At 34.8% G+C, this 27,913-nt stretch overlaps 1 protein-coding gene across 1 annotated transcript in view; it reads left to right on the top strand.

Moving 5' to 3' along the window:
- Positions 1–744: 744 nt before the first annotated feature.
- The window catches only part of TECTB (tectorin beta), a 54,508-nt gene continuing 27,339 nt past the window's right edge, over positions 745–27,913 (top strand). The window contains exons 1-6 of the mRNA XM_073681274.1: positions 745–820; positions 1,457–1,647; positions 4,295–4,437; positions 4,540–4,612; positions 9,179–9,282; positions 9,661–9,744. Coding sequence (XP_073537375.1) covers positions 745–820; positions 1,457–1,647; positions 4,295–4,437; positions 4,540–4,612; positions 9,179–9,282; positions 9,661–9,744 — 671 coding nt within the window. The remainder of the gene's footprint in view (positions 821–1,456; positions 1,648–4,294; positions 4,438–4,539; positions 4,613–9,178; positions 9,283–9,660; positions 9,745–27,913) is intronic.

Here is a 27,913-nt window from a genome sequence, read left to right as displayed (position 1 = left end):
CATCATCGTTATATTTGATAAGGAAAATCTTCCTCAATTGTAGACATTTTTTAATAAAGATCAAGGTTGGCTGTGACTTTGTGCAAACTTTTAATTTTGACATGCCTGATGTATAGTCTTACTGCATTTAAAGTGAAGAATCCAGTCTAACTGCTTGTACAGCAAAGAATCATCATCTATTCAAATATACAAACATTGTAATTAAATCGCCCCCCAAGGTGTGTGTTTTTTTTTTTTCGCTGTACAACTTTACCACCAAGTATTTATCACCAAGTCTTTATCAGAGTCGGATTGACACAGAGTTTTCTTATTCATTGTTTAGATTGTGAGCCCCAATGGGGACAGTGTTGCAAATGTATGTAAAGCACTATGGAATTAATAGTGCTATATAAATGAATAAATATTATTATTATTATTATTATTCAATGCTTATTTGTACATTTTATTTTCTCTGTCCAAGGTCACGATTTTACATTTATGCTTTTTCATGGAAATTTGCGTTCTTTTACTTTCTTACAAAGAATAATTCGTTTATCTTGTAAAGTTCTGAGGAATATGTTGGCGCTCTATAAATAATGAATATTATTATTATTTGTCGTCTTTTTCAGCATTCTTACAGATACAGAGAAGAGATGGCGAGATCCCAGCCGGTCGTCCTTGTTTTGTGAGACCCCGGAGATTTGTTTGCCTTCTGGTTTCTCTTTTGATAGTTTTTTTTTTGTTTTGCAAATCATTCTTGACGAAATGTTGCTTTTTACTCTCACTACGTTTTCTGTCCTGATTGCAAGCTCTGCAGGAAAGTGTGTTCCCAATAAAGCAGGCAAGTACCAGATACTTTAGAGTATGTTCACACTTACTGGGTTTTTAGGAGGTTTTTGTTTTTCGTGTAACAAAGCCATGTTAATGGGGAAAATCTGTAGCAAATCCAATGAAATAATTAACTTTTTTAAAAATGTACGACAGGTCAAAAAATTAAAGGAAAAATATTGAAATGTTAGAAATCTTATTCATTTTGCTGTTCTTCTAAAATGTTGCATTTTCTTTTTCACAAATGAAAACACATAAAAAATGCTATGTGTGAACAAACTCTTAAGGTCCAAAGTCATTTGACTTTTTCACACCCTTTGTTCCTGTTTATATGTTACAGTATTTATTAGTTAATCTGTGATTATTTGAAAAAAAAAATAATGAAAAACTGCATGAAAATATAATTCTTCAGAGGCCATTAAACTTGTCACGCTTCAGTTAGTAAATAGCTATGATGTTACATATATTTTTGAACTACTTAATTCCTTTTTGTTGCTATTTTTATTTTTTCATAGCAATAGATATTTATCAATAAATATCACAAAAATGGCAAAATAATAAAAAAAAAATACTCGAAAATATAAAATAATTTTATTTTTTTAATTAGTGAATTTGGAATAATCTCATTTTGTCACCGTTTGTCTTCCAGATGTGATTATTGTTCATTGTTATCCTAAATCTATTGTGGCTAAAATTCCTGAGTGCCCGTATGGATGGGAGATCAACCAGCTGGCGCTCGGTGGGGTGTGTTATAATGGAATTATCGAGTCCGGTTATTATCAGTTCACCATTCCTGATTTATCTCCAAGGAATAAATCCTATTGTGGAACACAATCTGATGTGAGTGATATTTTTTATTCATAAATTCTTTTATTTGATAAATTCTTTATTTTTTTAAGATTTTTCAAAAATAAATTAGATTTTTTTTTTTTCTAATCTAAATTTTACTCAAACGGTTTTAACGGGTGTATGATAAATGTTTGAAACGTAGATTTTTAAAGTAAAAGAAAATTCACCAATAGTAAAATAAATAGTGAATTTCATTGCATAGCAAACAAATAGAGAAATAATGTAATATTCCAGACAGTAGAAGTATTAATCTTAATTTAGATCTAATGCCATATTTTAATTTAATGGTTCACTCCTTAAGGTTCTGGCACCAATTACGACCTACTGTCATTTTGAAACCACCACTAGGAGGAGCTCATGAGATTCCTGCATTCTGTGTTATTACTGAATTCAATGTATAATCAGTATTCAGTAAGCTCCTGAGCTCCCTCTAGTGGTGGCTGCAGGAAGCCAGGATCTTATCATGACTATTAAAGTAGGGGATTTGAAAGGTTATATCATAAAAATTAAGCATTGGTTAGAATTTTGTGTTGCAGATATTTTTTTTCTCAACATTCCTGGAGGTCCTGTTATTGCCACACTTTATTTGTGTAAGGACATTTCATTGTAGGACCAACCAGTTGTAGATTTTTAATTGAGGTACATTTATATTAAGGTTAAAATGTATGTTATAGGGACAATGAAAATGAAAATTCAATCATTTTAATATAAAATAAATTTAAATAAATTCAGCCAAATATAATAATGTTTATAGACTTATGTTGGGATATACTAAATTCAGTTTACAAGGGGTTAAACAGCAGAGATTGGAGCATTCTCTGATCGCCGCCAATAATACAGATGTGTATCTGAGACTGACAGCCACACTCAATGCCAGTAATTGTATGGGAACAAGCTTATTGGTATTCCTCGTCATGGTTTATACTATTTGGTCAAAAGTATGTGAACCCCGTTTCTAAGTATTAAGTTCAGATCGTTCAGCTACATCCAGGGCTGTGGAGTCAGTAAGCCAAACCTCTGACTCCGACTCCGCAGTCCTGGCCACATTTATTACAAACAAGAACATGTAAGTCAGTGCACGGCCACACAGTCTCCATAAAAGCTTGCCTTTGGAGTAGTGTGGGTCATACTGAGGAGCTAAGTGGCTCCATGGCACTATTATAGGATGTCCTTGTCACCTAGTTTTGGAAAGTGTCAACCCTATGGTACATTGGTCACCGCAGAGCTCCAAGCAGCCTCTGCTAGTAAGATGAGCACAAGAAATGAGCATCGGGGGCTTAACCTCAACTGTTTCCATGATGGACCCACCCCAAACAAGCCTAACATCACCATACACAATGCCAGATGTCAGCTGGATGGCGTAAAGCACATTGTTATTAGACTCCGGAGCAGTGGACACCTCTTTTCTGAAGTGAAGAATTGAATCTCATTATCTAATAGATGAATATTGGTTTGGTGGATGCCCGGAGAATTACCTCCGATCCAGAATGCAAAGTGCCTGATTTACAATGTAGTTGAAGAGGAGAATGTTGCAATAGTAGTTGGGTTCTTTTTTTTAGTGTTTTGGCCCCTTTTTTCCAGTAATGTTAAAACACTTTGAAAAACTGACACTTTTATTGTCTTGCTCAGCAGTCCTGGCTCCAGTGCCGGGTTTTACTTCCTCACTGTATTCTAGTCTGGGTTATTGTAATGGCACGATCAATGTCACCATGCAAAGTCTTTAAAGTCCAGCTCAGGCACCTTCTCCTGCTTTAGTATTCAGGAAATATAGCACACTGCTTCCACATTCTTTTCCTGGAGTTAGTCTCATCTTCCTTTAGACTTTGCTCCAGCCAAGTGTGGAATCATCTTCCCAGCTACTCCTGTCTGCAATCCAGCAACCAGTTAATACTACTAACCTCATTCCAGCAATTCCTAGTGCTAGCACTCTCGGTCCGGTTGTGTAACTTTATGCTAAAAAGATTGTCTCTGCTATCATGATGCTTTCCACGTTGACTAATCTGTTATTCCTGTGAGTAAACAGATCTCTGCAAGCAAGTTACCAGTTTCCCTGTACAGCTGTTATTCCAGTGTGCAACTGCACTTCAGCAAGCAAGATACCTAAACATCTCCTCTGTTCCTATTCAGCTCACACATCTGGTCCAGCTGCAGCTAGTACTTCCATCCCTGCATGCCCATCTGTTGTACTGCACTCCCTGTTGTCTTAGTTGTCACTGATACCCATGCCGAACAGCAAACTGAGAGCCTCTGCATTATCGCCTCCAGCCCGTGCTGCTCACCCTGACCCAGATCACCAGGTGAACCACTAACAAAGTTACCCACTGGCACAAAGATCCATAAATAAATGTGGTGACTAATTTGTCGTGGAGGAACTTGTGTGACTTCAAAGAGTCACAAAGGTGGAGACTGGTAAAGCCACAAAGACAATCATATTCCATATTAATGACCATAAATTCGATATGGAATATCTAACAATCAGTTGGTCAGGGACTTCTCCATATTTTTGGCCATATAATATATATTTACACCAAAGTACCGGAACATGCATGTAGATATTGTAAAGCATTGTTAAAAATGTTCAAAATGTAATATTCTTCTATATATAAGGACCAGTAAGCGACTTTGATTTTTCTTCCAGTTCAAGAACCCAATCTACCATTTTTACAACTCGATAGTTTCCAATGACAGCACCCTGATCGTCAAAAGCCAGCCGGTGAATTACACTTTTACCTGCACTTATCAGTCCAATTACCTGGTCAGCCATGCTGCCTTTGACCAAAGGTAAGTTTGCTCCTCAACTTCTGCCACATATTGAGTATTAATCCCCCAGGCGTCTTCCACTCATGTATGTTTCAGTCTTACATATTTTTTTCCTTCTTCTAGAGTAGCCACAGTCCATGTGAAGAATGGGAGTTCGGGATCATTTGAAAGCACATTGTCCCTCAATTTCTACTCTGTGAGTCTTTCAAACGTCCCCCTCCTCACCTCCACCCGCATCATTGCCTTTTCCTTGGCTCATGCCGGGCATTTCTATTTTTAATGGTTTGTTTCATTTGTAAAATAATTGGTGGTCCTTTGTTTGTCCTTCATCAGTCTGTAGAGCAGAAACAGCTACAAAAAGAGTTTCTTTCAATAAAATGCTCAACACTCTAGTGCTATTAATTGGAAAGTATAATGCAACTTTTCTCCTGCGGGGGCACTGCAGGGATATTGAACACTTTCTGCCTAGTTTACGACAGGTTACAGCTGCTAATTGGATTCTAAGACGCAGGATAAACTGCAATCACCTTATTTTTAGGGAAAGTTTTGTAACAGAAAATGAACGTCCATAAGGTTGTCAAAGATTAGAAAAACATGCCTGCCTTCTTCCAGAAGCACCATCACATCTGTCCATAGGTTCTGTCTGGGATGTCTGCTCTGCTTCATTGAAGTGGGTAGATTTGAGTTGCAATGTTACATGATCTTGGTCTCTGTCTCAGTTGGTCCTTCCCCCGAACCTTGGTTTCTGTCTCAGTTGGCCCTTCCCCTCGATCTTGGTTTCTGTCTCAGTTGGCCCTTCTCCTGGATCTTGGTTTCTGTCTCTGTTGTCCCTTCTCCTGGATCTTGGTTTCTGCCTCAGTTGGCCCTTCACCTGGATCTTGGATTCTGTCTCAGTTGGCCCTTCCCCTGGATCTTGGTTTCTGTCGCAGTTGGCACTTCCCCTGGATCTTGGTTTATGTCGCAGTTGGCCCTTCAGCTAGATCTTGGTTTCTGTCTCAGTTGGCACTTCCCCTGGATCTTGGTTTCTGTCTCAGTTGGCACTTCCCCTGGATCTTCATTTCTGTCTCAGACGGCACTTCCCCTGGATCTTGGTTTCTGGATCAGTTGGCCCTTCTCCTGGATCTTGGTTTCTGGATCAGTTGGCCCTTCTCCTGGATCTTGGTTTCTGGCTCAGTTGGCCCTTCTCCTGGATCTTGGTTTCTGGCTCAGTTGGCCCTTCTCCTGGATCTTGGTTTCTGTCTCAGTTGGCAATTCTCCTGGGTCTTGGTTTCTGGCTCAGTCGGTCCTTCACCTGGATCTTGGTTTCTGGCTCACTTGGCCCTACCCCTGTATCATAGAAAATATTAAAAATCTCTCTCTCCCTCTGAAATCCCTCTCACTCTTCCCCATCCCCTATACCATTTGCAACGGACAAGAGCTAGCAATCTAAGGAGCAGTCTCTATGCAAATGGCAGTACACACAAGAAGTGGCAAACGCAATTATCCAGGCTAGTTACCATACCAAATGGAGAGACATGGGTGACGAATAGACACCTTTGAACATATGGGCCAGAGACTGAAAGGAATGGGAAACATCTCGTTAAGACTTCAAAGGGAAGCTATCACACTCCGTACAATAGCCGGGTCATTCTCATTTGCACTCTCCTTTAATCACAAGACATCAGGCAGACTCATAGGCACCGACATGAAGTATGCAATATTGGAAGTTCTATAATTCCGATTGTGATGGGATACATATTTTTAAAGGTGGGGCTAGCTAAGGAACAGTAGGCATATTTTTCCATATCTGTGAGCCCTCCCGGTGAGCTGTAACGCAAGAACACAAAAATAACGGACAGCAGCCATGTCATGTGTGCTCCGAAGTAAAGGTAAAATTACAATAAAAAATACGGCATCACTTGCAAACTTCTGCGATCAACTAGGGAGGAGTTATCACAGAAATTAGAAATGTAATAAAACCATGCAGGGTGGAGACCAGCTCAAGTGAGGTCATCACAGGGAAGTGTGTGGGCAGAGGCCTCCTTCGACATAAAACATCAAGCTGAATATGGGTCTATACTCATGTCGGGAGATACATATTTGTGTAAGCAGGGGTCCTGTTCCATAACGATCCATTGGAGCGCTTCCCTCCAGCTAAACTGGTCTCTGCGACCGGTCTTGTAAGTTCTTCTATTAATCCCTTTTATTTTGTGTAACTGTATATGCTGTATTGTTTTGTCCCCCTTTGTAAAATTTTTTGTATATTTTTTCATAAACACTGCCTCCCTTTGGACTAAATATAAAATGTAATAGTTCTGTTTCTTTTGCTCTGTAATCGTTCCTCCCCCGAAGCCACATTATACCAGAAAGCAGGAGTCCAGTCAGGCCTGTATTGTATTTTAAAACTGATTGGTGGTGGCAGCAATAATCTTTCTTGGGTTATCATGAAGCTGACAGCGATCGTACGGGGGCATATACATATATTCCATGTGTTGGAATTCGGAGGTGTGTATGCCATACGCTCACTGCTCCCTTGCCGATAGCTACGTAGTGAGTAATCGGGATCGTGCGTGTGCATAATCCCTGACGCCCTGGATCTTGGTCTCTGTCACAGTTGACCCTTCCCCTAAATCTTGGTTTCTGGGTCAGTCGGCCCTTCCCTGGATCTTGGTTTCTGTCTCAGCTGACCCTACCCCTGTATCTTTGTTTCTTCCTCAGTTGGCCCTTCCCCTGGATCTTGGTTTCTGGCTCAGTTGGCCCTTCCCCTGGATCTTGGTTTCTAGCTCAGTTGGCCCTTCCCCTGGATCTTTGTTCCTTCCTCAGTTGGCCCTTCCCCTAAATCTTGGTTTCTGGCTCAGTCGGCCATTCCCTGGATCTTGGTTTCTGGCTTAGTTGACCCTACCCCTGTATCTTTGTTTCTTCCTCAGTTGGCCCTTCACCTGGATCTTGGTCTATGTCTCAATTGCCCCTTCGTCTGGATCTTAGTCTGTGGCTCAGTTGCCCCTACCCCCGGATCTTGGTATTTGACTTAGTTGCCTCTTCCCTGCATTGTAGTCTCTGTATCAGTCATCCCTTCCCTTAGATCTTAGTGTTTGGCTCAGTTGGCCCTTATCCTGGATCATGGTCTCTGGCTCAGTTGCTCCTTCCCCAGGAACATGGTCCTATGGACAGGTGTAGTACTGTTTTAGAAGGAAGCCACCATGTTTTCTAATCCTGGAAACTCTAATTAATTATTATTATTATTTATTATTATTGCTATGGTGCCATTTATTCCATGGTGCTGTGCAAAAAAATACTTACAATAATCTCAACAAAACGAGTCAGTGACTGGTGCAGGAGGAGCGAGGACCCTGCCCGCGAGGGCTCACATTCTAGAAGGGATGGGTGAGGATACAGTAGGTGAGGGTAGAGCTGGTCGTGCAGCGGTGGTTACTGCAGGTTGTAGGCTTGTCGGAAGAGGTGGGTCTTCATGTTCCTTTTGAAGGTTCCCACGGTTGGCGAGAGTCTGATATGTTGGGGTAGAGAGTTCCAGAGTAGGGGGGAAGCACGGGAGAAATCTTGTATGCGATTGTGGGAAGAGGAGATAAGAGGGGAGTAGAGCAGGAGATCTTGTGAGGATCGGAGGTTGCATGCAGGTAAGTACCGGGAGACTAGGTCACAGATATATGGAGGAGACAGGTTGTGGATGGCTTTATATGCCAAGGTTAGGGTCTTGAACTGGAGTCTCTGGGCAATGGGGATCCTGTGAAGGGATTGAGGGGAGAGGCTGGGGAATAGCGGGGGGACTGGTGGATTAGTCGGGCAGCAGAGTTTAGGATAGATTGGAGGGGCCAGAGTGTTAGAAGGGAGGCCACAGAGCAGGAGGTTGCAGTAGTCGAGGCGGGAGATGATGAGGGCATGCACTAGTGTTTTTGCAGAGTCTTGGCTGAGGAATGTGCGGATCCGGGAGATATTTTCGAGTTGGAGTCGGCATGAAGTGGAAAGGGCTTGGATATGTGGTGTGAAGGAGAAATCAGAGTCCAGGGTTACCCCGAGGCAGCGAGCTTGTGGGACTGAGGAGAGCGGGCAGCTCTAATCCACCATGTCACATCTATCGAACCATAGGAAATTTTTCAAGATACAAAATGATCCAAAAACATCCACACATTTGTCACCGAATGGGTTGGCAATTCACGGCTTTTCATTAGACCCTTGTTCTCGAAACCTTTGGCATAGTCTCTTGGAAAAATTCAGAATGGGAGTTTTACTAGGCAAAATTACCAGAATGCTGTGAAAAACTGACATGGTGTGTGACAAATTTATGATGTGTTTTAGACACATTTCATAGCTGCCTCAATAGTTTTGAAAAGTGACTGGAAAGAGGGGCATACAAGGAATATAAAGGTGAGAGGTAAAAGGATAAATTCCAATTCAAACTTTTAAATATGTCGACTATTCTAGAGCAGAAACACATTAGTTCTCTGATCACAGAAGAGAAGATTGGTTCTAGCTAAAAACTCCTACTAAATGTTTTTGTTTTGGATGCATATACATAGAGCAAAAGGTATACGCAGTCTTCAATGCTGTTGTGTAAATGGTCTTAGAAGGACAATCCCCCAGCTACGTCCTATCTTAAACATGGTATTTCTCTAAAAAGTCTTATTGCGGGGCAATAAAAAACTATATATATTCTCATTTTTATTTTTTCAAATTACAATCCTCCTCTACTATGTAGATCATTCCAATGATTGTTATTTGTCTTTGTGTTGTTGGTTGTTTCTGTTGAATTTTTCTTTTTGCAAAGAATGCCAAGTTTTCAACCCAAAGAGAAGCCCCATTTGTGGTGGACACATCAGACATTGGATCAGATATATTTGCTGGGGTCGAAGCCAAAGGAATTAGTAACAGGTACAAAAAGATCGAAATCGATTAATGTGCTTAAATAAAATGCGTAGAGCTCATCAAGAGAATGCCAAGAGTGTGCAAAGCAGTCATCAAAGCAAAAGGTGGCTACTTTGAAGAACCTAGAATATAAGACATATTTTCAGTTGTTTCACACTTTTTTGTTAAGTATATAATTCCACATGTGGTAATTCATAGTTTTGATGCCTTCAGTGTGAATGTACAATTTTCATAGTCATCAAAATACAGAAAAATCTTTAAGTGAGAAGGTGTGTCCAAACTTTTGGTCTGTATTGTCCATAAAAAAATTGTTGAAAAATTGAAAAAAATGCTCTTACTCTTACATAGTACTTAATTATTATGTTTTCTCTTTTTGTGACATAGATTTAAAGTCGTTCTGAACTATTGTTGGGCCACCCCATCTCCTGACTATGCATATCACATTCAATGGCAACTAATAAGCAAGGGGTAAGATGTAAAACATATACCATGTCATGTATAACGTCTGAATACGTGCAACAACCAATAATGCATTGCTCATATTTTCATCATGATACATACACATTTTTGCACTGCAAAAAATTACTATATGGCCAAAAGATTTTGACTATGTCAGCTAGAAATATATAACTGCTATAATACTGTCTTTATGTAAAAAAATATAACTACTATAATACTGCTCCCCTATGTACAAGAATATAACTACTATAATACTGCTCCTATGTACAAGAATATAACTACTATAATACTGGCCCTATGTACAAGAATATAACTACTATAATACTGCTCCTATATACAAGAATATAACTACTATAATACTGCTCCTATGTACAAGAATATAACTACTATAATACTACTCCTGTGTACAAGAATATAACTACTATAATACTGCTCCCTATGTACAAGAATATAACTACTATAATACTGCCCCTATGTACAAGAATATAGCTACTATAATAGTGTCCCTATGTACAAGAATATAACTACTATAATACTGCCCCTATGTACAAGAATATAACTACTATAATACTGCTCCTATGTACAAGAATATAACTACTATAATACTGCTCCTATGTACAAGAATATAACTACTATAATACTGCCACCTATGTACAAGAATATAACTACTATAATACTGCCCCTATGTACAGGAATATAACTACTATAATACTGCTCCTATGTACAGGAATATAACTACTATAATACTGCTCCTATGTACAAGAATATAACTACTATAATACTGCTCCTATGTACAAGAATATAACTACTATAATACTGCCCCTATGTACAAGAATATAGCTACTATAATACTGCCCCTATGTACAAGAATAAAGCTACTATAATACTGCTCCTATGTACAAGAATATAACTACTATAATACTGCTCCTATGTACAAGAATATAACTACTATAATACTGCCCCCTATGTACAAGAATATAACTACTATAATACTGCTCCTATGTACAAGAATATAACTACTATAATACTGCCCCTATATACAAGAATATAACTACTATAATACTGCTCCTATGTACAAGAATATAACTACTATAATACTACTCCTGTTTACAAGAATATAACTACTATAATACTGCTCCCTATGTACAAGAATATAACTACTATAATACTGCCCCTATGTACAAGAATATAGCTACTATAATACTGCCCCTATGTACAAGAATATAACTACTATAATACTGCTCCTATGTACAAGAATATAACTACTATAATACTGCCCCTATATACAAGAATATAACTACTATACTACTGCTCCTATGTACAAGAATATAACTACTATAATACTACTCCTGTGTACAAGAATATAACTACTATAATACTGCTCCCTATGTACAAGAATATAACTACTATAATACTGCCCCTATGTACAAGAATATAGCTACTATAATACTGCCCCTATGTACAAGAATATAACTACTATAATACTGCTCCTATGTACAAGAATATAACTACTATAATACTGCTCCTATGTACAAGAATATAACTACTATAATACTGCTCCTATGTACAAGAATATAACTACTATAATACTGCCCCTATGTACAAGAATATAACTACTATAATACTGCTCCTATGTACAAGAATATAACTACTATAATAATGCTCCCTATGTACAAGAATATAACTACTATAATACTGCCCCTATGTACAAGAATATAACTACTATAATACTACTCCTATGTACAAGAATATAACTACTATAATAATGCTCCCTATGTACAAGAATATAACTACTATAATACTGCTCCTATGTACAAGAATATAACTACTATAATACTGCTCCTATGTACAAGAATATAACTACTATAATACTGCTCCTATGTACAGGAATATAACTACTATAATACTGCCCCCTATGTACAAGAATATAACTACTATAATACTGCTCCTATGTACAAGAATATAACTACTATAATAATGCTCCCTATGTACAAGAATATAACTACTATAATACTGCTCCTATGTACAAGAATATAACTACTATAATAATGCTCCCTATGTACAAGAATATAACTACTATAATACTGCCCCTATGTACAAGAATATAACTACTATAATACTACTCCTATGTACAAGAATATAACTACTATAATACTGCCCCTATGTACAAGAATATAACTACTATAATACTACTCCTATGTACAAGAATATAACTACTATAATACTGCCCCTAAGTACAAGAATATAACTGCTATAATACTGCACCTACAGTACAGACCAAAAGTTTGGACACACCTTCTTATTTAAAGATTTTTCTGTATTTTCATGACTATGAAAATTGTACATTCACACTGAAGACATCAAAACTATGAATTAGCACATGTGGAATTATATACTTAGCAAAAAAGTGTGAAACAACTGAAAATATGTCTTATATTCTAGGTTCTTCAAAGTAGCCACCTTTTGCTTTGATAACTGCTTTGCACACTCTTGGCATTCTCTTGATGAGCTTCAAGAGGTAGTCACCGGAAATGGTTTTCACTTCACAGGTGTGCCCTGTCATGTTTAATAAGTGGGATTTCTTGCCTTATAAATGGTGTTGGGACCATCAGTTGTGTTGTGCAGAAGTCAGGTGGATACACAGCTGTTAGTCCTACTGAATAGACTGTTTTAATTTGTATTATGGCAAAAATAAAGCAGCTAAGTAGAGAAAAACGAGTGTCCATTATTACTTTAAGAAATGAAGGTCAGTCAGTGCGAAAAATTGGGAAAACTTTGAAAGTGTCCCCAAGTGAAGTTGCAAAAACCATCAAGCGCTACAAAGAAACTGGTTCACATGAGGACCGCCCCAGGAAAGGAAGACCAAGAGTCACCTCTGCTTCTGAGGATAAGTTTATCCGAGTCACCAGCCTCAGAAATTGCAGTTTAACAGCAGCTCAGATTAGAGACCGGGTCAATGCCACACAGAGTTCTAGCAGCAGACACATCTCTCCAACAACTGTTAAGAGGAGACTTTGTGCAGCAGGCCTTCATGGTAAAATAGATGCTAGGAAACCACTGCTAAGGACAGGCAACAAGCAGAAGAGACTTGTTTGGGCTAAAGAACACAAGGAATGGACATTAGACCAGTGGAAATCTGTGCTTTGGTCTGATGAGTCCAAATTTGAGATCTTTGGTTCCAACCACCGTCTCTTTGTGCGACGAGAAAAGGTGAACGGATGGACTCTACATGCCTGGTTCCCACCGTGAAGCATGGAGGAGGAGGTGTGATGGTGTAGGGGTGCTTTGCTGGTGACACTGTTGGGGATTTATTCAAAACTGAAGGCATACTGAACCAGCATGGATACCACAGCATCTTGCAGCGGCATGCTATTCCATCCGGTTTGCGTTTAGTTGCACCATCATTTATTTTTCAACAAGACAATGACCCCAAACACACCTCCAGGCTGTGTAAGGGCTATTTGACCAAGAAGGAGAGTGATGGGGTTCTACGCCAGATGACCTGGCCTCCACAGTCACCAGACCTGAACCCAATCGAGATGGTTTGGGGTGAGCTGGACCGCAGAGTGAAGGCAAGAGGGCCAACAAGTGCTAAGCATCTCTGGGAACTCCTTCAAGATTGTTGGAAGACCATTTCCGGTGACTACCTCTTGAAGCTCATCAAGAGAATGCCAAGAGTGTGCAAAGCAGTCATCAAAGCAAAAGGTGGCTACTTTGAAGAACCTAGAATATAAGACATATTTTCAGTTGTTTCACACTTTTTTGTTAAGTATATAATTCCACATGTGGTAATTCATAGTTTTGATGCCTTCAATGTGAATGTACAATTTTCATAGTCATGAAAATGCAGAAAAATCTTTAAATGAGAAGGTGTGTCCAAACTTTTGGTCTGTACTGTATGTACAAGAATATAACTACTATAACACTGCTCCTATGTACAAGAATATAACTACTATAATACTGCCCCCTATGTACAAGAATATAACTACTATAATACTGCTCCTATGTACAAGAATATAACTACTATAATACTGCTCCTATATACAAGAATATAACTACTATAATACTGCTCCTATATGCAAGAATATAACTACTATAATACTGCGCCTATGTACACGAATATAACTACTATAATACTGCTCCTATATACAAGAATATAACTACTATAATACTGCTCCCATGTACAAGAATATAACTACTATAATACTGCCCCTATGTACAAGAATATAACTACTATAATACTGCCCCTATGTAGAAGAATATAACTACTATAATACTGCTCCTATGTTCAAGAATATAACTACTATAATACTGCCCCATATGTAGAAGAATATAACTACTATAATACTGCTCCTATGTACAAGAATATAACTACTATAATACTGCCCCTATGTACAAGAACATAACTACTATAATACTGCCCCTATGTAGAAGAATATAACTACTATAATACTGCCCCTATGTACAAGAATATAACTACTATAATACTGCCCCTATGTACAAGAACATAACTACTATAATACTGCCCCTATGTACAAGAATATGACTACTAAAATACTGCCCCTATGTACAAGAATATAACTACTATAATACTGCCCCTATGTACAAGAACATAACTACTATAATACTACCCCTATGTACAAGAACATAACTACTATAATACTGCCCCTATGTACAAGAACATAACTACTATAATACTGCTCCTATGTAGAAGAATATAAATACTATAATACTGCCCCTACGTACAAGAATATAACTACTATAATACTGCCCCCTATGTAGAAGAATATAACTACTATAATACTGCTCCTATGTACAAGAATATAACTACTATAATACTGCCCATATGTACAAGAATATAACTACTATAATACTGCTCCTATGTACAAGAATATAACTACTATAATACTGCCACTATGTACAAGAATATAACTACTATAATACTGCTCCTATGTACAAGAATATAACTACTATAATACTGCCCCCTATGTACAAGAATATAACTACTATAATACTGCTCCTATGTACAAGAATATAACTACTATAATATTGCCCCTATGTACAAGAATATAACTACTATAATACTGCCCATATGTACAAGAATATAACTACTATAATACTGCCCCTATGTAGAAGAATATAACTACTATAATGCTGCTCCCTATGTACAAGAATATAACTAATATAATACTGCCCCCTATGTACAAGAATATAACTACTATAATACTGCTCCTATGTACAAGAATATAACTACTATAATACTGCCCCCTATGTACAAGAATATAACTACTATAATACTGCTCCTATGTACAAGAATATAACTACTATAATACTGCTCCTATATACAAGAATATAACTACTATAATACTGCTCCTATATACAAGAATATAACTACTATAATACTGCTCCTATGTAAACGAATATAACTACTATAATACTGCTCCTATATACAAGAATATAACTACTATAATACTGCTTCTATGTACAAGAATATAACTACTATAATACTGCCCCTATGTACAAGAATATAACTACTATAATACTGCCCCCTATGTAGAAGAATATAACTACTATAATACTGCTCCTATGTACAAGAATATAACTACTATAATACTGCCCCCAATGTAGAAGAATATAACTACTATAATACTGCTCCTATGTACAAGAATATAACTACTATAATACTGCCCCTATGTACAAGAACATAACTACTATAATACTGCCCCTATGTAGAAGAATATAACTACTATAATACTGCCCCTATGTACAAGAATATAACTACTATAATACTGCCCCTATGTACAAGACCATAACTACTATAATACTGCCCCTATGTACAAGAATATAACTACTATAATACTGCCCCTATGTACAAGAATATAACTACTATAATACTGCCCCTATGTACAAGAACATAACTACTATAATACTGCCCCTATGTACAAGAACATAACTACTATAATACTGCCCCTATGTACAAGAACATAACTACTATAATACTGATCCTATGTAGAAGAATATAAATACTATAATACTGCCCCTACGTACAAGAATATAACTACTATAATACTGCCCCCTATGTAGAAGAATATAACTACTATAATAGTGCTCCTATGTACAAGAATATAACTACTATAATACTGCCCCTATGTACAAGAATATAACTACTATAATACTGCCCCTATGTACAAGAATATAACTACTATAATACTGCCCATATGTACAAGAATATAACTACTATAATACTGCTCCTATGTACAAGAATATAACTACTATAATACTGCGCCTATGTACAAGAATATAACTACTATAATACTGCTCCTATGTACAAGAATATAACTACTATAATACTGTCCCCTATGTACAAGAATATAACTACTATAATACTGCTCCTATGTTCAAGAATATAACTACTATAATACTGCTCCTATGTACAAGAATATAACTACTATAATACTGCCCCTATGTACAAGAATATAACTACTATAATACTGCTCCTATGTACAAGAATATAACTACTATAATACTGACCCCTATGTACAAGAATATAACTACTATAATACTGCTCATATGTACAAGAATATAACTACTATAATACTGCCCCCTATGTGCAAGAATATAACTACTATAATACTGCTACTATGTACAAGAATATAAATACTATAATACTGCCCCTATGTAGAAGAATATAACTACTATACTGCTGCTCCCTATGTACAAGAATATAACTACTATAATACTGCCCCCTATGTACAAGAATATAACTACTATAATACTGCCCCTATGTACAAGAACATAACTACTATAATACTGCCCCTATGTACAAGAACATAACTACTATAATACTGCCCCTATGTACAAGAACATAACTACTATAATACTGCTCCTATGTAGAAGAATATAAATACTATAATACTGCCCCTACATACAAGAATATAACTACTATAATACTGCCCCCTATGTAGAAGAATATAACTACTATAATACTGCTCCTATGTACAAGAATATAACTACTATAATACTGCCCCTATGTACAAGAACATAACTACTATAATACTGCCAATATGTACAAGAATATAACTACTATAATACTGCCCCTATGTACAAGAATATAACTACTATAATACTGCCCATATGTACAAGAATATAACTACTATAATACTGCTCCTATGTACAAGAATATAACTACTATAATACTGCCCCTATGTACAAGAATATAACTACTATAATACTGCTCCTATGTACAAGAATATAACTACTATAATACTGCCCCCTATGTACAAGAATATAACTACTATAATACTGCTCCAATGTACAAGAATATAACTACTATAATACTGCTCCTATGTGCAAGAATATAACTACTATAATACTGCTCCTATGTACAAGAATATAACTACTATAATACTGCCCCTATGTACAAGAATATAACTACTATAATACTGCTCCTATGTACAAGAATATAACTACTATAATACTGCCCCCTATGTACAAGAATATAACTACTATAATACTGCTCATATGTACAAGAATATAACTACTATAATACTGCCCCCTATGTGCAAGAATATAACTACTATAATACTGCTCCTATGTACAAGAATATAACTACTATAATACTGCCCCTATGTAGAAGAATATAACTACTATAATGCTGCTCCCTATGTACAAGAATATAACTACTATAATACTGCCCCCTATGTACAAGAATATAACTACTATAATACTGCTCCTATGTACAAGAATATAACTACTATAATACTGCCCCCTATGTACAAGAATATAACTACTATAATACTGCTCCTATGTACAAGAATATAACTACTATAATACTGCTCCTATATACAAGAATATAACTACTATAATACTGCTGCTATATACAAGAATATAACTACTATAATACTGCTCCTATGTACACGAATATAACTACTATAATACTGCTCCTATATACAAGAATATAACTACTATAATACTGCTCCTATGTACAAGAATATAACTACTATAATACTGCCCCTATGTACAAGAATATAACTACTATAATACTGCCCCCTATGTAGAAGAATATAAATACTATAATACTGCCCCTATGTACAAGAATATAACTACTATAATACTGCCCCCTATGTAGAAGAATATAACTACTATAATACTGCTCCTATGTACAAGAATATAACTACTATAATACTGCCCCTATGTACAAGAACATAGCTACTATAATACTGCCCCTATGTAGAAGAATATAACTACTATAATACTGCCCCTATGTACAAGAATATAACTACTATAATACTGCCCCTATGTACAAGAACATAACTACTATAATACTGCCCCTATGTACAAGAATATAACTACTATAATACTGCCCCTATGTACAAGAATATAACTACTAGAATACTGCCCCTATGTACAAGAACATAACTACTATAATACTGCTCCTATGTACAAGAATATAACTACTATAATACTGCCCCCTATGTACAAGAATATAACTACTATAATACTGCTCATATGTACAAGAATATAACTACTATAATACTGCCCCCTATGTGCAAGAATATAACTACTATAATACTGCTCCTATGTACAAGAATATAACTACTATAATACTGCCCCTATGTAGAAGAATATAACTACTATAATGCTGCTCCCTATGTACAAGAATATAACTACTATAATACTGCCCCCTATGTACAAGAATATAACTACTATAATACTGCCCCTATGTACAAGAACATAACTACTATAATACTGCCCCTATGTAGAAGAATATAACTACTATAATACTGACCCTATGTACAAGAATATAACTACTATAATACTGCCCCTATGTACAAGAACATAACTACTATAATACTGCCCGTATGTACAAGAATATAACTACTATAATACTGCCCCTATGTACAAGAATATAACTACTATAATACTGCCCCTATGTACAAGAACATAACTACTATAATACTGCCCCTATGTACAAGAACATAACTACTATAATACTGCCCCTATGTACAAGAACATAACTACTATATTACTGCTCCTATATAGAAGAATATAAATACTATAATACTGCCCCTACGTACAAGAATATAACTACTATAATACTGCCCCCTATGTAGAAGAATATAACTACTATAATACTGCTCCTATGTACAAGAATATAACTACTATAATACTGCCCCTATGTACAAGAACATAACTACTATAATACTGCCCCTATGTACAAGAATATAACTACTATAATACTGCCCCTATGTACAAGAATATAACTACTATAATACTGCCCATATGTACAAGAATATAACTACTATAATACTGCTCCTATGTACAAGAATATAACTACTATAATACTGCCCCTATATACAAGAATATAACTACTATAATACTGCTCCTATGTACAAGAATATAACTACTATAATACTGCCCCCTATGTACAAGAATATAACTACTATAATACTGCTCCTATGTACAAGAATATAACTACTATAATACTGCTCCTATGTGCAAGAATATAACTACTATAATACTGCCCCTATGTACAAGAATATAACTACTATAATACTGCTCCTATGTACAAGAATATAACTACTATAATACTGCTCCCTATGTACAAGACTATAACTACTATAATACTGCTCCCTATGTACAAGACTATAACTACTATAATACTACTCCTATGTACAAGAATATAACTACTATAATACTGCTCCTATGTACAAGAATATAACTACTATAATACTGCCCCTATGTACAAGAATATAACTACTATAATACTACTCCTATGTACAAGAATATAACTATTATAATACTGCCCCTAAGTACAAGAATATAACTGCTATAATACTGCACCTATGTACAAGAATATAACTACTATAACACTGCTCCTATGTACAAGAATATAACTACTATAATACTGCCCCCTATGTACAAGAATATAACTACTATAATACTGCTCCTATGTACAAGAATATAACTACTATAATACTGCCCCCTATGTACAAGAATATAACTACTATAATACTGCTCCTATGTACAAGAATATAACTACTATAATACTGCTCCTATATACAAGAATATAACTACTATAATACTGCTCCTATATACAAGAATATAACTACTATAATACTGCTCCTATGTACACGAATATAACTACTATAATACTGCTCCTATATACAAGAATATAACTACTATAATACTGCTCCCATGTACAAGAATATAACTACTATAATACTGCCCCTATGTACAAGAATATAACTACTATAATACTGCCCCCTATGTAGAAGAATATAACTACTATAATACTGCTCCTATGTACAAGAATATAACTACTATAATACTGCCCCCTATTTTGAAGAATATAACTACTATAATACTGCTCCTATGTACAAGAATATAACTACTATAATACTGCCCCTATGTACAAGAACATAACTACTATAATACTGCCCCTATGTAGAAGAATATAACTACTATAATACTGACCCTATGTACAAGAATATAACTACTATAATACTGCCCCTATGTACAAGAACATAACTACTATAATACTGCCCGTATGTACAAGAATATAACTACTATAATACTGCCCCTATGTACAAGAATATAACTACTATAATACTGCCCCTATGTACAAGAACATAACTACTATAATACTGCCCCTATGTACAAGAACATAACTACTATAATACTGCCCCTATGTACAAGAACATAACTACTATAATACTGCTCCTATGTAGAAGAATATAAATACTATAATACTGCCCCTACGTACAAAAATATAACTACTATAATACTGCCCCCTATGTAGAAGAATATAACTACTATAATACTGCTCCGATGTACAAGAATATAACTACTATAATACTGCCCCTATGTACAAGAACATAACTACTATAATACTGCCCCTATGTACAAGAATATAACTACTATAATACTGCCCCTATGTACAAGAATATAACTACTATAATACTGCCCATATGTACAAGAATATAACTACTATAATACTGCTCATATGTACAAGAATATAACTACTATAATACTGCCCCTATGTACAAGAATATAACTACTATAATACTGCTCCTATGTACAAGAATATAACTACTATAATACTGCCCCCTATGTACAAGAATATAACTACTATAATACTGCTCCTATGTACAAGAATATAACTACTATAATACTGCTCCTATGTGCAAGAATATAACTACTATAATACTGCTCCTATGTACAAGAATATAACTACTATAATACTGCCCCTATGTACAAGAATATAACTACTATAATACTGCTCCTATGTACAAGAATATAACTACTATAATACTGCCCCCTATGTACAAGAATATAACTACTATAATACTGCTCATATGTACAAGAATATAACTACTATAATACTGCCCCCTATGTGCAAGAATATAACTACTATAATACTGCTCCTATGTACAAGAATATAACTACTATAATACTGCCCCTATGTAGAAGAATATAACTACTATAATGCTGCTCCCTATGTACAAGAATATAACTACTATAATACTGCCCCCTATGTACAAGAATATAACTACTATAATACTGCTCCTATGTACAAGAATATAACTACTATAATACTGCCCCCTATGTACAAGAATATAACTACTATAATACTGCTGCTATGTACAAGAATATAACTACTATAATACTGCTCCTATATACAAGAATATAACTACTATAATACTGCTGCTATATACAAGAATATAACTACTATAATACTGCTCCTACGTACACGAATATAACTACTATAATACTGCTCCTATATACAAGAATATAACTACTATAATACTGCTCCTATGTACAAGAATATAACTACTATAATACTGCCCCTATGTACAAGAATATAACTACTATAATACTGCCCCCTATGTAGAAGAATATAACTACTATAATACTGCCCCTATGTACAAGAATATAACTACTATAATACTGCCCCCTATGTAGAAGAATATAACTACTATAATACTGCTCCTATGTACAAGAATATAACTACTATAATACTGCCCCTATGTACAAGAACATAGCTACTATAATACTGCCCCTATGTAGAAGAATATAACTACTATAATACTGCCCCTATGTACAAGAATATAACTACTATAATACTGCCCCTATGTACAAGAACATAACTACTATAATACTGCCCCTATGTACAAGAATATAACTACTATAATACTGCCCCTATGTACAAGAATATAACTACTAGAATACTGCCCCTATGTACAAGAACATAACTACTATAATACTGCTCCTATGTACAAGAATATAACTACTATAATACTACCCCCTATGTACAAGAATATAACTACTATAATACTGCTCATATGTACAAGAATATAACTACTATAATACTGCCCCCTATGTGCAAGAATATAACTACTATAATACTGCTCCTATGTACAAGAATATAACTACTATAATACTGCCCCTATGTAGAAGAATATAACTACTATAATGCTGCTCCCTATGTACAAGAATATAACTACTATAATACTGCCCCCTATGTACAAGAATATAACTACTATAATACTGCCCCTATGTACAAGAACATAACTACTATAATACTGCCCCTATGTAGAAGAATATAACTACTATAATACTGACCCTATGTACAAGAATATAACTACTATAATACTGCCCCTATGTACAAGAACATAACTACTATAATACTGCCCGTATGTACAAGAATATAACTACTATAATACTGCCCCTATGTACAAGAATATAACTACTATAATACTGCCCCTATGTACAAGAACATAACTACTATAATACTGCCCCTATGTACAAGAACATAACTACTATAATACTGCCCCTATGTACAAGAACATAACTACTATAATACTGCTCCTATGTAGAAGAATATAAATACTATAATACTGCCCCTACGTACAAGAATATAACTACTATAATACTGCCCCCTATGTAGAAGAATATAACTACTATAATACTGCTCCTATGTACAAGAATATAACTACTATAATACTGCCCCTATGTACAAGAACATAACTACTATAATACTGCCCCTATGTACAAGAATATAACTACTATATTACTGCCCCTATGTACAAGAATATAACTACTATAATACTGCCCCTATATACAAGAATATAACTACTATAATACTGCTCCTATGTACAAGAATATAACTACTATAATACTGCCCCCTATGTACAAGAATATAACTACTATAATACTGCTCCTATGTACAAGAATATAACTACTATAATACTGCTCCTATGTGCAAGAATATAACTACTATAATACTGCCCCTATGTACAAGAATATAACTACTATAATACTGCTCCTATGTACAAGAATATAACTACTATAATACTGCTCCTATGTGCAAGAATATAACTACTATAATACTGCCCCTATGTACAAGAATATAACTACTATAATACTGCCCCCTATGTGCAAGAATATAACTACTATAATACTGCTCGTATGTACAAGAATATAACTACTATAATACTGCCCCTATGTAGAAGAATATAACTACTATAATGCTGCTCCCTATGTACAAGAATATAACTACTATAATACTGCCCCCTATGTACAAGAATATAACTACTATTATACTGCTCCTATGTACAAGAATATAACTACTATAATACTGCCCCCTATGTACAAGAATATAACTACTATAATGCTGCTATGTACAAGAATATAACTACTATAATACTGCTCCTATATACAAGAATATAACTACTATAATACTGCTGCTATATACAAGAATATAACTACTATAATACTGCTCCTACGTACACGAATATAACTACTATAATACTGCTCCTATATACAAGAATATAACTACTATAATACTGCTCCTATGTACAAGAATATAACTACTATAATACTGCCCCTATGTACAAGAATATAACTACTATAATACTGCCCCCTATGTAGAAGAATATAACTACTATAATACTGCCCCTATGTACAAGAATATAACTACTATAATACTGCCCCCTATGTAGAAGAATATAAGTACTATAATACTGCTCCTATGTACAAGAATATAACTACTATAATACTGCCCCTATGTACAAGAACATAGCTACTATAATACTGCCCCTATGTAGAAGAATATAACTACTATAATACTGCCCCTATGTACAAGAATATAACTACTATAATACTGCCCCTATGTACAAGAACATAACTACTATAATACTGCCCCTATGTACAAGAATATAACTACTATAATACTGCCCCTATGTACAAGAATATAACTACTAGAATACTGCCCCTATGTACAAGAACATAACTACTATAATACTGCTCCTATGTACAAGAATATAACTACTATAATACTACCCCCTATGTACAAGAATATAACTACTATAATACTGCTCATATGTACAAGAATATAACTACTATAATACTGCCCCCTATGTGCAAAAATATAACTACTATAATACTGCTCCTATGTACAAGAATATAACTACTATAATACTGCCCCTATGTAGAAGAATATAACTACTATAATGCTGCTCCCTATGTACAAGAATATAACTACTATAATACTGCCCCCTATGTACAAGAATATAACTACTATAATACTGCCCCTATGTACAAGAACATAACTACTATAATACTGCCCCTATGTAGAAGAATATAACTACTATAATACTGACCCTATGTACAAGAATATAACTACTATAATACTGCCCCTATGTACAAGAACATAACTACTATAATACTGCCCGTATGTACAAGAATATAACTACTATAATACTGCCCCTATGTACAAGAATATAACTACTATAATACTGCCCCTATGTACAAGAACATAACTACTATAATACTGCCCCTATGTACAAGAACATAACTACTATAATACTGCCCCTATGTACAAGAACATAACTACTATAATACTGCTCCTATGTAGAAGAATATAAATACTATAATACTGCCCCTACGTACAAGAATATAACTACTATAATACTGCCCCCTATGTAGAAGAATATAACTACTATAATACTGCTCCTATGTACAAGAATATAACTACTATAATACTGCCCCTATGTACAAGAACATAACTACTATAATACTGCCCCTATGTACAAGAATATAACTACTATATTACTGCCCCTATGTACAAGAATATAACTACTATAATACTGCTCCTATGTACAAGAATATAACTACTATAATACTGCCCCCTATGTACAAGAATATAACTACTATAATACTGCTCCTATGTACAAGAATATAACTACTATAATACTGCTCCTATGTGCAAGAATATAACTACTATAATACTGCCCCTATGTACAAGAATATAACTACTATAATACTGCTCCTATGTACAAGAATATAACTACTATAATACTGCTCCTATGTGCAAGAATATAACTACTATAATACTGCCCCTATGTACAAGAATATAACTACTATAATACTGCCCCCTATGTGCAAGAATATAACTACTATAATACTGCTCCTATGTACAAGAATATAACTACTATAATACTGCCCCTATGTAGAAGAATATAACTACTATAATGCTGCTCCCTATGTACAAGAATATAACTACTATAATACTGCCCCCTATGTACAAGAATATAACTACTATAATACTGCTCCTATGTACAAGAATATAACTACTATAATACTGCCCCCTATGTACAAGAATATAACTACTATAATACTGCTGCTATGTACAAGAATATAACTACTATAATACTGCTCCTATATACAAGAATATAACTACTATAATACTGCTGCTATATACAAGAATATAACTACTATAATACTGCTCCTACGTACACGAATATAACTACTATAATACTGCTCCTATATACAAGAATATAACTACTATAATACTGCTCCTATGTACAAGAATATAACTACTATAATACTGCCCCTATGTACAAGAATATAACTACTATAATACTGCCCCCTATGTAGAAGAATATAACTACTATAATACTGCCCCTATGTACAAGAATATAACTACTATAATACTGCCCCCTATGTAGAAGAATATAACTACTATAATACTGCTCCTATGTACAAGAATATAACTACTATAATACTGCCCCTATGTACAAGAACATAGCTACTATAATACTGCCCCTATGTAGAAGAATATAACTACTATAATACTGCCCCTATGTACAAGAATATAACTACTATAATACTGCGCCTATGTACAAGAACATAACTACTATAATACTGCCCCTATGTACAAGAATATAACTACTATAATACTGCCCCTATGTACAAGAATATAACTACTAGAATACTGCCCCTATGTACAAGAACATAACTACTATAATACTGCTCCTATGTACAAGAATATAACTACTATAATACTGCCCCCTATGTACAAGAATATAACTACTATAATACTGCTCATATGTACAAGAATATAACTACTATAATACTGCCCCCTATGTGCAAGAATATAACTACTATAATACTGCTCCTATGTACAAGAATATAACTACTATAATACTGCCCCTATGTAGAAGAATATAACTACTATAATGCTGCTCCCTATGTACAAGAATATAACTACTATAATACTGCCCCCTATGTACAAGAATATAACTACTATAATACTGCCCCTATGTACAAGAACATAACTACTATAATACTGCCCCTATGTAGAAGAATATAACTACTATAATACTGACCCTATGTACAAGAATATAACTACTATAATACTGCCCCTATGCACAAGAACATAACTACTATAATACTGCCCGTATGTACAAGAATATAACTACTATAATACTGCCCCTATGTACAAGAATATAACTACTATAATACTGCCCCTATGTACAAGAACATAACTACTATAATACTGCCCCTATGTACAAGAACATAACTACTATAATACTGCCCCTATGTACAAGAACATAACTACTATAATACTGCTCCTATGTAGAAGAATATAAATACTATAATACTGCCCCTACGTACAAGAATATAACTACTATAATACTGCCCCCTATGTAGAAGAATATAACTACTATAATACTGCTCCTATGTACAAGAATATAACTACTATAATACTGCCCCTATGTACAAGAACATAACTACTATAATACTGCCCCTATGTACAAGAATATAACTACTATATTACTGCCCCTATGTACAAGAATATAACTACTATAATACTGCCCCTATATACAAGAATATAACTACTATAATACTGCTCCTATGTACAAGAATATAACTACTATAATACTGCCCCCTATGTACAAGAATATAACTACTATAATACTGCTCCTATGTACAAGAATATAACTACTATAATACTGCTCCTATGTGCAAGAATATAACTACTATAATACTGCCCCTATGTACAAGAATATAACTACTATAATACTGCTCCTATGTACAAGAATATAACTACTATAATACTGCTCCCTATGTACAAGACTATAACTACTATAATACTACTCCTATGTACAAGAATATAACTACTATAATACTGCTCCTATGTACAAGAATATAACTACTATAATACTGCCCCTATGTACAAGAATATAACTACTATAATACTACTCCTATGTACAAGAATATAACTACTATAATACTGCCCCTAAGTACAAGAATATAACTGCTATAATACTGCTCCCTATGTACAAGACTATAACTACTATAATACTGCTCCCTATGTACAAGACTATAACTACTATGATACTACTCCTATGTACAAGAATATAACTACTATAATACTGCTCCTATGTACAAGAATATAACTACTATAATACTGCCCCTATGTACAAGAATATAACTACTATAATACTACTCCTATGTACAAGAATATAACTACTATAATACTGCCCCTAAGTACAAGAATATAACTGCTATAATACTGCACCTATGTACAAGAATATAACTACTATAACACTGCTCCTATGTACAAGAATATAACTACTATAATACTGCCCCCTATGTACAAGAATATAACTACTATAATACTGCTCCTATGTACAAGAATATAACTACTATAATACTGCCCCCTATGTACAAGAATATAACTACTATAATACTGCTCCTATGTACAAGAATATAACTACTATAATACTGCTCCTATATACAAGAATATAACTACTATAATACTGCTCCTATATACAAGAATATAACTACTATAATACTGCTCCTATGTACACGAATATAACTACTATAATAC

This window comes from Phyllobates terribilis, unplaced genomic scaffold (genome assembly GCF_046119375.1).
Source record: "Phyllobates terribilis strain yellow unplaced genomic scaffold, ASM4611937v1 Scaffold_5__5_contigs__length_657084704, whole genome shotgun sequence".
Classification (NCBI taxonomy): domain Eukaryota; kingdom Metazoa; phylum Chordata; class Amphibia; order Anura; family Dendrobatidae; genus Phyllobates; species Phyllobates terribilis.
This window is presented reverse-complemented; position numbering and strand designations above follow the sequence as displayed.